The sequence below is a fragment of the Seriola aureovittata genome, chromosome 12 (assembly GCF_021018895.1).
Source record: "Seriola aureovittata isolate HTS-2021-v1 ecotype China chromosome 12, ASM2101889v1, whole genome shotgun sequence".
NCBI classification, from domain to species: Eukaryota; Metazoa; Chordata; class Actinopteri; order Carangiformes; family Carangidae; genus Seriola; species Seriola aureovittata.
In genome coordinates, this window is record NC_079375.1 from 9068050 (window position 1) to 9082339 (window position 14290).

The 14290-nt window shown below is 40.4% G+C and overlaps 1 protein-coding gene across 12 annotated transcripts in view; it reads left to right on the top strand.

The window, feature by feature from the left end:
• Positions 1–14290, top strand: part of LOC130178562 (receptor-type tyrosine-protein phosphatase F) — a 345850-nt gene that overhangs the window by 257457 nt on the left and 74103 nt on the right. For 6 of the 12 annotated variants that reach the window (XM_056390906.1, XM_056390908.1, XM_056390911.1 and 3 more), the window contains 2 exons: positions 11382–11570; positions 13434–13451. In XM_056390906.1, the coding sequence (XP_056246881.1) occupies positions 11382–11570; positions 13434–13451 (207 nt within the window). The remainder of the gene's footprint in view (positions 1–11381; positions 11571–13433; positions 13452–14290) is intronic. The other 6 variants (XM_056390909.1, XM_056390914.1, XM_056390912.1 and 3 more) reach the window with 1 other exon arrangement.

Genomic DNA, 14290 nt, shown 5'->3' on the forward strand with positions numbered 1-14290 from the left:
TTTTCTTTAATATTATTAGCTACCCAGTGGTAGTCCTCATTGCAGAGTTGTTCTACTGGACTGCACAGTATTCCATAGGCGTTCCTGTTAATATGTCAATACTTGTGCTGCACAGTGCTGCACATGAAAACATTGTTGTTTCTGGCTGCAGTCATACATTTATTTCGAGCAGAGCTGCTGCCTGTCAATGTTTTATACTTGAATTTACGGCCATTGTTGATTGTCAGGACACATTGAACTCCTCATCTGGATGTTGTCTCTGGGTTTCAGGAGATATTGGAGATGTGACAAGACATACGCATCTGTTAATATCTGCACATTGTCAGGAACAGAAAGTGATATCCATGAATTGACATCTGCTATTAAGTATCTGCTACAAACAGCTGCAACAGGCTTTCATTATTCAATTACAGATTTTACTGAACACTTATTTGTGAGACCATGTCCGATGTGATTATCAGTTGTGTTTCACCATGCGTGCATTCGGACTGACACACTTCCTTCCTCAGACGCCAGGCCATGTTAATTGCCTTTTTGCGCAGTATTAATTAAGTTTTTTGTTGGTCCCTACATTTATATACTCTTACTCCTGAAGATCTGAACTGAGAATTCTGCTGTAAAGTTTTTATTGGAGTGTCATTCTTCACTCTAAACCAGACAAGAGGCTATCAGGGGGAGAGAGTCCAGCATATGAATGTGAAGATCCAATAACATTTTTCTAGGAATCTAAGCGATCTCAGTGAATATAAACACAGAGGGTGATGGAAACTGTCACTCACAGATGTGCTTCTGAATCATATTGATATTTGAGGGGTTAAATGCAAGTCAAACGCTTCCTCATACCTGAGTGCTCTGAACCCTACAGACGGCTATAATCTAATTTTGCATTAAATCATTTTGTTTATTGCTTCATTCTGTTCTTCTTACTTGAGTTAAAAGTGGTTTATGCTCAGCTACTGTTGACCTGTTCTCCAGTCTTTGTGCCCTTTGCGCTTTTCAAATCCAACACTTAATCAAGAGGGTTGTTACATTTGATTTCCTCTCCATTGCACAGGAAAACCGTAGTAACATAAATTGTAAATCAGAATTGCGCTGGAATGTTTAATATAATTTTCTGAGCAGCTGATAAAAGCAGAAATTATTTTTGAAAATGTACAGAACTCATTGCGAGAAATTACTTTTTTCCTTTACAGAAAGAATCCATATTAAATCTGACTTTGTGTAGTGGCAATACTTTGGACTTTGAGCTAAATGTGGATTATGGACATTGAAAGTAAAATTACATTTGATTTCATAGATATCTGACAATTGGTTTATTTTATTAGTCATAATTCATAATTGCACACTGCAGTTAAGTATAGATGATTTCATGCACATGCTTTGATGTTGGTAAAACCAAAAGCTGTCTCTGTTCGTCTGAGTCATACATAACCAAAGATGAGACAACACTCACACCAGAAAAATAGAAATCTCTGTACAATGGAAGACAATTAACAATCTAATATAACAGCTTTACAAATTGATTTGCCTCTATTGTTATTTTTAGACATTTTTAGATGTGTTGAATTGCATTGATTTTAATGGTGTTTTTTCTGCCCACCCTAATTTATTCTGTACAACACAACACCTCAAAAATGACAAAGGGAACACATCACTTATATGTTCTCATCAAAAGTTACAACTATTATTTGCTAGACTTGTATTTATTTACTTCAAATTTAATGAAAGGATAAACCCTTTGAAATGCACTGTTTGTTTTTGAGGGGGTCCTCCTACTAGTACCTAGGATATGCTTCACATTGTGCATTTTTTTATTTCTATAAATAAAGTAAAAAATACATGGGCAATGCAAAAAAGAAAAGAAAAAAGCACCTGCAATGTTTCTTCCTTTAATTTGTTAATAATGAAGCCTGGGGCCTTTACCCCTGCAGGTAAAGAGCAAGGTCCACCTTATAGCTCTGCAGGCCAGTGAGTCAACGGCTCCCCAGGCCCTGACTGGCTATGGATGGATGGGCCCGCTACATGTCAACGGGGTTCTAATACCTACACTCAATGAGCTGGCTAATGGGAGTCCTTTCACCCTGACCCCTTTTCCTCACACATTTACACACCAAGCCCTCTTGGCTTGCCCACTGGGCCATAGAAGGTAGGGGAGAACGGCTTGACTCACTATCACCCTTACAGCTTGGCTTTAAGCTTGACATTTTTCTCGTGTTTAAGAGGCATAGTCCTAGCTGCTAAGCTGTGTTTTTCAAGGTTGTAGTTGATTGGTCTGCTTACAGCTGTCAAAGGGACTGTTGATTTTACACACATTACATCTGCATCAACATTTTTAACCTGTTTTGTAAGGGAAGGTTGAGTGAGCAAGCAAGCTCAGACACAGGTCTACCCTTCTAACACTCACAGTGTCGGGGCATGTTCAGTAGTTAGGAGCACTTATTTGTTCTTTTATCATTTGTAAAGTAACAACAGAACCATTTAAATTTTTGTGGTCACCCATTTATTGACTGTCACTTTTGGCAAAAGCAGTTTTCAGGCGAGGTTAGAACCAAGATCAAACCAACTACAGAAAATGACCATAAAAAGATTCAATGGTATGCTCAGCTTTGTTATAGGTGTGTACTATACATCACTGCTCACTATAACCACAGATTTGTACCAACTATCAATCAAGGTTTGTTCGAAGGTCGTGTTCTCTTGCCTTTTTGCCATTGTTCACCAGCATTAACAAAATTATGGCATCTTGCTTCCTTCGATGTGAGCGACCAGCAGGTCATGCCACAATGTGATAGTAGTGAGCACCCATCACTTCTGCAAACCCCTACATAATCAAAGTTGAGGCTGTCGACATGGACTCACAGACTCTGTGTATTATTCATTATCTCTGACTGAGAGAATAAGTAAAGGCTGTCACAGGAGCCCAGCCAGTGAGGATTTAATTAACAGAACCTGCCACATTCCACTACATCCACTGCCTTTCTCAGAACTCATAAAAGCCATCCTATCTGGCGTAATTACACTAAACATGTCACAATAAAGCTCTGCCGATGATTAATTTGAGTTGTGGAGAGGATCAATTAATTCATTTATTTGCAAACCGCCGCTCCGCTTCCTTTTGTAGACCCATTTCATTAATCGTCACGCTTCCTGATTTTTGGTCCTGTCCTTGTTCTTTTTTTTCCAAGACACCTGGAGGAATAACCTGCCTTATTAGCCACATCACATTACCACAGAAATGTAGCATGAGCCCTGAGGTTTTTCCATCTTAGAGGCAGTTACATTAAAATGAGTAGTAAACGACAAACCGTGTACTTCGTAATACCATAATCTCAAGGGTCTTCAATCAAACTCCTGTTAGTAGGACCACAAGGCAAGAAGTAGAGCTGTAATCTCAAAATGAAAGCCTACAGCTGTGCTACTCATATAGCGTAGTTAATGGAGGATGTGATTCTGTGCAGCCGTGCTTGTCCCACAAGGTGACTCGGTCAGCATAACCATGTGAATTCAGAAGACCACCCTTGGGTTGCAGTAATGGGTCGGAGGCCACGGTTATGTACTAACCGGTGCGCTGCAGCATAAATAACAGGCGCGGGGCATCTGGCAGGGCCATACATCATACTGACGACAGTGGAAGTATGATATCAGATAGGAGAAAGAGGGAGAAGTAGAGATAAATAGGAAAGTGGAGAGAGAGAAATGATAAAAAGAGAGGGAGGAAAGGAAAGAATTGTGGGGGGGGGGGGTTAGATGACTGTTATTGATTATCTGTCCGTAAGCGAGGAAGTAAGGCCAAATGTTCTGCTCAGCCAGACAAAAAAGTGTATTATTTCAAAGGTCATGGCATGCATTACAGTCTTTTACTCCAAGTACACTTGGATAAACAGCAGAATAACAGCGCACTGATACGACCACTAGCTTGTAGGTACTGGGTGTATTAACAGCCACATTAGCAGTGTTTTTATTATGGCTGTGTTTTTGTGATGGTCTGTTGCGTGCAGGTGTGTCTGTGCGTGCAGTTCATATGCAGGACTGTTTGTTTGATGCGCTGCTATCTCCATAGCAACTACCATAACACCTGGTCTAGGAGATAGCGTGCCAGAGACAACAGGCTTGACAAGATGTGCGGACGTATTTCAATACACATTTCAAAGCACATTGTACATTTGCATTCATTTCCCTGCTGCCTAATCCTAACTGTAGTAAATAGACTTATCTGTCTGATAACAAGCTGTTGTGCAATCGTCAACTACGTCACTGTTCATATCGACTCAGGTCCATCTGTGAAAAGAATTCTTTTGGAATTTTGCATCTTGTTGTCTTTGTTTTTCTGTCTCCCCATCCTTTTCCATGGAGATTTTCACCATTTTCATGTCATTACAACAGTATTACATCAATGGCCTCCTTGCCGGGTCTTTGATGTTGGGGTGTGCCGTGTCATCCCTGCTGAGGAGACCTCTGCAGTGGGAGCTCTGCCAACTAGTATTTCTCTGAAGAGCAGGAGGGTCTTGCTCACATGCCCTTCATGGCAGAACATGTGAGAAAACTCCTTGCCCTCCGATGTTTTGCAAGTCAAAAGCGCTGAAGCAGTTACATGAATACCAGTCGGGTCTGTCTGCCTTTCTGTGGGGCCCATTAGTTGCTGACTGAATGTCACAGGATTTCAGAAAGAAACACCTTCAAGTAGTACCACACTTATCAAGCATATACACTTATTGAACCACAGGAAATGTTAATAACGGCAGCTGTAATGGCTTATTGTTAATGTAAATGTAAATGCTCTTATGTCCAGAGTGTAACACCACCATTACCTTTTTGTTCCTCATAAATCCTTGGCAGTTAAACATTTTCCAAGTGAACTTGCTGAATGTTTTACACACCATCAGCAATCCAACTATTCATAGAGTTCTTTCAGTGGCGCACATGTTAGCTTTGGCTTTCTGTTTGCACCTCCTGCTGCTGCCGACACTTCTCACACACTTCCGTGTCTCAGGCAGATGCAAATGGCTTGACGATGTTCTTGGCTAGAGACAGCCGCAGGCCATGCGCTTTGTTGAGATGCAGACGGCTCGTCTGCTTTTCAGTGCCAGATTGACTCAAGACCAGTTTAGACAAAGACAACACTTATTGCTCTATATTTAGTTTCCCTCACAGCTTGGACTAGCAGAAAGGTGAATAATTAAAAGGGTTTAGCAGTCAAACACAGGGAAGACTGAGACTGTAGTCTTTGTACTTCTTGCGCCTCACAATCTAAAGAAAATAGATTCAAACTTTTAGCAATCAGTTAAAAGCTACATGCTATACATCCTCACACTAAGGTGAATAAAACACTAAAATGGCCTTCATATTCTCTAGAACTGCATAAACCTTTTTTTTTTACCTATAAAGACAGTGCACTGATGTACGTTTTAAAAGGGTAGATTTTAGAGCTGTAATATTTCATGAGGCAAGTGGCTGTGTTGCCACTGTGGTTCTTTGGTTCGCATTATCAAAGGAGACATCACCTTTAATTGTTGTCATCCATCACTTGGCAACAGGCACACATGGAGATCATAAGACCTTTTATTTCTTGCTTGAAATGAGATCAGCTCAGATGTATAAGCTAAATAACTTAAGAGCATCTCACTGTATCACCTTAATTTTTGATGGCACACGTTGATGCTGAATTAGATTAACTATTGATACAGAATGAGGCGAGCTGCTTGTGGGCAGCTTATACGTATACACACCACTCCTCTTGATGTTGTAGTGGTGTTTTCTCATGAATATTCCCAGACATGTGCTTCCCCTGTATGTTTCATGATTGTATGGGAGCCATTCTCTGGTGAAACCCTCACTTAAAACATTCAGGGCAGAACATGTCACTCACCGCTTTATTCACTTGAGAGTATAAGGAGGAAGGAGATACCAGGGTACACTGCGATGGAAAAGAGGCAGGCATTTTTTATGCAGAACTGTTGTATCTTGTGGCACTATGTCAGGGCTCCCCTGTTATGAAGGGGATGGGGTGTCTGGAGTGTTTTCCCCCATTGCGATGAGTATGTTTGGGTTGAGGGAAAAACGCTGGCTGACGTTAGTGTGGGATTGAGCTCCAGCAGCCTCCCAGTGGGACAGGAGGACAGGGACGGGTCTCTTTCAGCAGGGCTCTGATTAGACCCATCGCCCTAGCTGCCACGCTCCACTCACACTGGTAATTGGAGCTGGCAGGAGGTTGGTATGCACCCCTCCCCTGCCCCCTCCTCTTCTCCTCCCTTCCTCTCTCCGTTTGACTTTTTTTTTTCTCTCTCTCTTCTCTCATCTAAATCTTACCTCACCTGCCTGTAGCTGTTACAGCAGAGGCACACCTCTTTGACACAATAGTTTATGATTACTGTATCATGTTTTCTTAATTTAACTAATTACCATATTACTAGAGCCTCTTCTCTTTACAAATAATGTTGCCAATATTTCCACATGCCTTATGTGTATAGTTACGGCCCCCACTGCTATCCTAATTGAGTAGTACAATCAGAAAACCACATTACGCCTTTCCCTTCTGCCCTCACTTTTCTACCGTTCCGCTATAACCTCTGCAAACAAGTTCATCTGCTAAGCTGGCTCATATTGCAGTATGACTCTGTGCGTGATAAATGGCTGCTGAGAGAACAATGGTCCTATTTACTTTTCAAATCATGGAGGAACCACTTCATGTGCACCTAGCGTTACCTCTTGCACGTCTCTGGCATTGCCTCTGGCCTTCCTCATTTGCCAATCCAGGGAATTTCTACAACTTTTTGTTGTAACAACTACATCACAGAAGTCACTTCTCAAACACAACAAAGTCTCATTAAGTATCTTTGGTTTAAGACAGATAAGACTCCTCAGTACGAGATATCTACCACACTTTCTTAGATCAGTCGCAGTAAAATGGTTTGCATGAAGCATGCATAATTTCAGATTGTTTAGTCTGCCTACACACAAAATAAACCAGTTTGATCGTTAGATTGAGAAGTAGAACACAATAATCTCCTTACATGTCACGCATGACATTGTTTTTTTGTTTTTTTTCTTGTTGTTTTTTTCCTCTGTAGCACCGTTCATCTTAGTAATGGAGGGTCTATGTGACATTATCGCAGGATTTTCGCCTTATTCGTATTTTCCTGCCCAGACTAGACAGAGGAGTGGAGCTTTTTTTGATGAATTACACTCCGGCACAAGAGGGCCTTTTTATTAAAAATGCCCTCTATCTTGACAAACATCAACCTGCATTGCCTGCACTATTTCATTGGATTCTCTCCAAATTTCCCCATCCCTTTTCTTTTCCCTTCAAATTAAAGAGGACTGAACAAAGGCATGTCTTTGTCTTCCTGGGATGACAAGTTGGCAGACAAGGCCAGCCGCAGGAGTTGGAGTAGTAGGAATAGACAGACAGGGCTCAAATGTTACACAATAGCTCTACAAGGATCTTTGATAAGTGCATTGAAAGAACTTTCAATTTTTCTTTTTTTTAATAGAGGCCAAGGACAAAGCTACGTTAGATCAAGGATGCATAGTTTCGCAACTATGAGAGAAATTTCACCCTTTTATACTGAGCATTATGTTAAAAAATTCTAAAGTTGTTTAAGGGTGTTTTAAAAAGTAAAAGGTTAATCAGCTTATTGTTAATCAGTCTTTCGTGGAATTTTTTTAAATCATAATAATGAAATCCATTTTGTTTGCTGGAGGAATAGAAAAGATTTGGTGTATTCTTCCTGGTTACACTTCCCCAAGAGTAACTAACCTCAGACACACACGCACACACCCCCCAACCCCCACGTACAAACTGTGGAAATAACATTGCAGCAGAGCAACAGAAATGTATAACATTCACTGTAGATGTTGCCCAGCTAATATTCCACACCAAGTAAAGCCATGGTGCACCAATCAGACAAACTGTGAAAGAAATGTCCCCCAGTCATAGTAACTGTTCACCTGCAATGCAAACATTAAGCTGAAGTAGGGGATTGATTCATGTATAAGCTGTGCAGCAGCTGTTTGCCTTTTAAATTATTCCCTGTTTGTGCTTCCTGATATGACAGAGCCGCTGACTCGTGTAATAACTCCTTTGGGGTCTTTCACCCTGTTTTACCAATGGTTTGCATTTTTCACAGCCCGGGAACACTTGCCAATAAACCTAATCATAAATATTCCATAGGCACCAACACAAGAGGTTTTGGTAGAAATTTCATGTGCTGGTATGTCTTCAGTTGCACAAACACTACTGCATAAGCAGCTTTTTCCCCCCAGTAAGACAACACAGTCTTTTCTGTGGTGATCTGTGTGTAATAAACCGTAAAGTTGCTGTCGGTATAGTCTGGAGGAAATAGATCAAATCTTGAGAAATTCACCTTAAAATATGGTATGACAGACTTGTCAGTCCTCCTCTGTACAGTCCCAGGCTAGGCTTGATTGACAGGTCAGTGTCATGCCTCATTCAATCGATTAGTTTCCGCCATATAGTTACAATATACCAGACCTAGAGGGGAAGCTGCACCACTTTCTGTCTGAGAGATGGAGTGATTTCGGAGGCCTGCTCATGTGTTACATGTAAACAGCATGCATGACATGATGCATGAACATAGAAGGCTGCTGGAGAGATAAAGCCAAATGTACAGAATTTTTTCATATCCGCGCTTGATTGAAGATCAGCTCAAGTCTACAGCATATCAAAAGCTGTAGACTTATACAAATGTTTATCAGTGGTAATCTGTGTATTCAGTGTTAGACAATGTACACTTGCGTACACCTCTATATTCATGTTTTTTGTGCTTGTTCATCAATTTCATCATTTGTATAACAGATGGATGCATGTTGTGCAAAGATAAGGCTGTGGAACATTTTAAAATGAAATAAATATTATTCCTGGGAAATAAAACTGAGAATTTTACCAATATTAATTGATTAAATTTATGAATAGAAAAAGTATCTATGAAAGGCATTTTTTGGGAACTCCAACATCCAGATGGTGTTGCTGCATCACTGCACAGACTAGCTGAGCACCTAATTTAGCTCTGAAGCAAGGTCCCCAAACACAGCCTGCTGTCCCCGAACACAACCACGTGAACCCACACCAACTATGCTTCCCACTCCTGCAAGTGCATACATGAGACAACTGGGTCCATGTCAGCAGCCACAAAGGGACCCCCTGTCAGCTGATCTGTGGCCATTATCAACATATTCTAAGTGAATTAAGTGGGTGAGACTGGATTTTAGCTCCCTCAAGGTTAAGTGTAATTCAGTGATTTCCCTAAGTTTCACCTTAAAAGGATAATAGCAGAAGAATGCATTATTTTGCCAAGTTTGGCCTCCAAACATTCCATTTTTTTAAAAAATTGTCTTTTAAATAAACCCTCATTCAGAAAATGACTACGCATTCAACCTTACGTAGGGTGTGTATCTACCAGGTATTCTCTTTGATTCTTTTCCTTTCACCATCTCTGTCTCTCTCTCTACCTTCTCTTTCTCTTTGAAGGTTAGACAGAGCAAACCACAGAGGACCACAGGGCGCTACTGTTACCATTATTCATACAATGACAAATTGTACAGTATTATTTCATTGTGCTGTAGTTGTCTCTTTTGTAGAGGTATCCTGATTTGGGTTGGGATGTCTGAAAAACAAATCCTGTATCATTAGACAGGAAGTAAACCTCGCCACAAAGATAAGAAGGCATGCAGAGATCTGTCAACTACATTTGAATATGAGACGATCCGGGCTGCCGGCCAAACACAAGGGTGAAAGGGGAAAAAAACGGCTCCGCTGGAGTTTAGAACAAAGAACAACACCGATACTCGTATGCTTGCTACAGCATATAAGTTTACATATGGATTTTTGACTCTGAAGAGCCAAGTGATCCCATCTCCAGTTAGACAGCCTCACTACTGATGGAATCAAAAAGCGTAATGATAATACTGTAGGTGGAGCAAATGTAGTCAGTTATGAAGGAGTCAGTAGCAGATTTTTATAGGGTTATATATAGGGTTTATAAGGGTTTGATGGGGTTCTTATAAACCTACTAGCAAGAGTACAGTGTGTGTAGTTATAGCTCAGCATAGCTCATGACTGATAGCCTTTTAGTAAAGAAGGTGTTTGTAGTTGGAGATTAAATACCTTGTTCCACAACAACTTATTGCTCTCATCACCTATCTTGACATAAAATCGCATTCTAGACAAACATTTCTCAACTCTCCTAAATCTCCTAAATAAGCCAAATCTATGTCTTGTATAAATGCTGTTCATCTACGCAGAGAAACAGTCCTCTGCTCATTGTTAACCTGCAGTCAGATATCTTTTCATACTGCACCAAAGGCAAGAGTGTTACAATCATTAGCACTTTTCATTAGGGCACCAAGGACACATCCACATATGAGGAGAAAGATAAAAGAGGTTCCATGTTTGAGCGCAAGCTGATAATTACACCTTTCAAGGGCCACCATGTTTCCTCTTTATTAAGGTTGTCCAGAGGTTGAGAGGTTAAATTAAGATTTATTATCAGGGTGAGGTCAGGTTAGGCCAGTTGGGCCAGATAAGTGATTGTCTGTGACAGAAATACAACTTTATATTTCATTTAAGAGATTAAATGTGGCTTGCAAAGCCATTATATGGAACATATGTAATTCCTGTCATTTATTTTAAACTTCCTTTATACTTCCTCAGAACTCCACACACTGAGAATATTGCCTTGCTTAATCTGAATATCAGAAGGAGTTAAGAGTTAAAACATTTCCTGTGTTCGTAGTTTGTTCACCTTTTGTCGAAAACATCCACATGATGTGATATCCTTACATATTTGCACAAACAACAACCTTTCACCTTAGGATCCCAAACTCTACTTTAGGGATTATACTTAATGTTTTGTCATGGATATGACGTTACACTGATTATGATGAGTTGGATTATTCAAATAGGTTTGTTTAGCTTGCTAAGCTTAAGGCAGCTCATTTATGCATGGATACCCAAAGGCAGATTGCAACTATCCTTCCTCTGTCTAAACCTGAGCCTCCCCGTGCTGGGTAATAAGCCTGCTATGATAATCAATCAGGAGACAGGGGTTTTTTTTTTTTTTTTTTTCAACCAAATTTGAAATCCAAATCAGCATCAGGTCTACCAATCCCCAGTAGTATCACTACATTTTTTTAGTGAACATGTGCGTTCTTATTACTGTTTAGCCTGTCGCACCTGAAATTTATTTGCTCTCTTTCATCCTCTTCTCTGTCCTTGTGAGCTCAACAGCTTTGATGCACTCAACACCTCTCATGGCTAGTGAGAGCCAGAATCCTTTTGTAAACACATTTTTCTTCCTTCTTATACATTTTTTCATGCTCTATGTCTGTGGCTATACTGAAAATCTACCTTTGCAAATTTTCAGAGAACCAGATCCCCCATGGCTTCCCCACCATTGATATGGGTCCCCAACTGAAGGTGGTTGAAAGGACCAGAACTGCCACCATGCTGTGCGCTGCCAGCGGAAACCCAGACCCAGAGATCTCGTGGTTCAAGGACATGCTTCCTGTGGACATCAGCAGCAGCAACGGGCGCATCAAACAGCTTCGCTCAGGTACAATTTGATTTGATCTGATTTAATTTCTTTAAAATGTTACTCTACATGACATATGGAACATGTAAATTATAGCAAAGGCAAGTTGCAGGGTAAAAGATGACATTAAATGCCAACAGACATGAGTCAGGTTAGACATGAGAATGATGTGCAAACACAAAAGCCTTTGTTGTCATGTACGATTTCATGTATTCTCTTTCATCACAAAGGACATGAAAGTTTTATTCAGTTTGTCATTGTCACCTTGATTAGTTGGCTGAGTTTTTACAGGATTCTATTCCTCATAACAGCTGCAGCCACTTATAAAGTAACACAGAAGCTGGACTGAAGTTGTTCCTGCCGTCTCTGACATTGATATATGAGCTTGTAACCTTCCAAAGTACAGAAAGAGAATTTTTCACCATATTAAATAATCCTTAATCCCCTCTTTAACATGCAGCTGGGTCACAGTGAAGCCAACTGATGATGTATTAGCTCGGATTCAACCTTGAAAAAAAAATAAATAAAAAAATCAATGAGGTACTCTTTGTTCACAGGATCAGTCCACTTGATAGATAAACACAGCGCTTGCCTGACCTGGATCAGATGATAAAGGTGCAAGGTGGAAAGATTAGTGGCTTTTGACCAGGTTCAGTATCGTTACTTCTTACTAAATGTACCTCACTTAGACAGTGTCAGGCCAGGCTGCAGGTCTGAAGCCCCAAAGATTAAAGATGAGAGCTACTCTAGAAAAAGCCTGGCACTAAAGCTGCCCAGTGGAAGCTGAATACGGGTCACTGGAGCATGTTCTCTTGGACTGTCCATGTTCTTGCAATATTAAATTGTGGCTCTGCTACAAGCACAACCCAAATTACATACAGATTTACCACAAATTAGATATTAACACAACTACTTAATTGTATGATTATGTTTTTATAGCAAGGATAAAATTGTGCATAAAACTGTAATTTTTTTCTTCTTTTTTTTACTTCTAGCAACAAACTTTTAATTAGTTTTCTTTCTCGTATATAGTGAGAGTGCCTGGAAATGTGCTGATATGTAATGCCCTCAGACTAACAATTCTTTTTATCCTCCACCCTTCTCTTGACATCTGCTTGCATATCAGGATTTACATTACTGCATATGACCTGAAATTAAGCCAATTTTTTTGCGATGGCGAGAAAAAGCACATTAATTTGCTGCCACAGTTTAACAGAAATGCCAGACCCAGTTCCTCTTACTGCATCACACTCACTGGATTTTTAGTGACACATACACACACAAACACACACACTTGGTCTATCTTTTCACACCATCCAAATCATCCACATTGTAAACGATACTAACTTCTTTTCAGTTTCAATACCTCTTGACCCGAAGACTTTTTGCTTGCATCATTCTATTTAATGGGTATGACTCATTCATTTCTCTTGCCCATTTCACTAACTGCTATCTGCCTAAATGCAGTCTGTACAAAGACAGGGGTATATCTTAATTTAGAAAGCTTAATAAAAAATAAAAAAAATACTTAAATTGCATACTGTTCTAATGCTGCTGTGAAGTAAGGACAAATGTGGGTGTCGGTGTTTGCAAATATAAAAGCAGCAGCATTATACTTCAAAATGTATGCCTTACAGAAAGGATCCCTCTCAAAGGCTGTGTTTTTTTTGGACATTTACAGACAGAGTGGACAGTCCAGCATTTATACTTGCTTCATAGAATTAAGAACACTGAACTTTGTCACATTGCATTTAAGTGGCTTCTACACTGTATCAGTTTTTTTATCTGTGGCCTGTCAGAAGCCATGTTTTTCTCTCCCACTGTTGTAAGTGGATTACTAACTAATCTCTCAACCCTGTTTGCATCGAAATTACTCCCACCTAGGTGGTACACCAATTAGAGGTAAGGATGATAAATAAAGTGTGTTGGAAAATATCACATCCACACCATTCCTTCACATGTACATCACACCCCTGCACCCCCCTCCCCCAATGCCACATCACCAGGTTCATTCACGCTGTTAGCGCCAACTCACCCTCTTCCACTTACCCCTTCGTCTCTTCCCAACGTTTTCTGTCTGATCATGTTCTGTCTGCCGTCTGCTCCTGAACAAACAAATGATCACCAACCCTGATGTCAGGAGAATGAAAATGCAAAAGCAAGTCCAAGGTGTTATCTTGTAAATGAGCTTTTTCAAGGCTCTTCTTATACTGTTAGAAATGAACCACATTTATGAGCAAACCCACACACACATTCACATTGAAACAAACATCTTTCAGCTACAGCCTCTCCTCTGGCTTTTCAGCAGAGAGGGGCAAGGAACTGCATTTTAAACTAAAGGCCACCATTGCCACAAGAGGATCTACCTGCCTCCTCTATGCAGCCTCGATGTAAATTGAAATGGCTGCATTTGCATACAGCCTATGCAGCATTGCCCCCCAGCATGGGAACAGGATGCCTGGTCGAGATTGTTAAGGTGGAAGCTTCAACCCCTTTTTATGGAAATCATATGCTTTTCCCCCGAGTAAAAGCATGATTCCGCTCAACCACAGTGAGGTAAATAGTGGACGTCTGGGGCAAGCTGAATACATTTGGAACTACCAGCTGTCTGTCTCAGTGTTTGTGTGTCCATGGCGCCTAATACAGCCCATATTCAATTAGATGTTTAACTCTTTAGGAGTTACGGTAGCCTTATGGCAGCTTCTGTGTCCCTGCTGCTCCGTTAAAAAAAAAAAAACTGT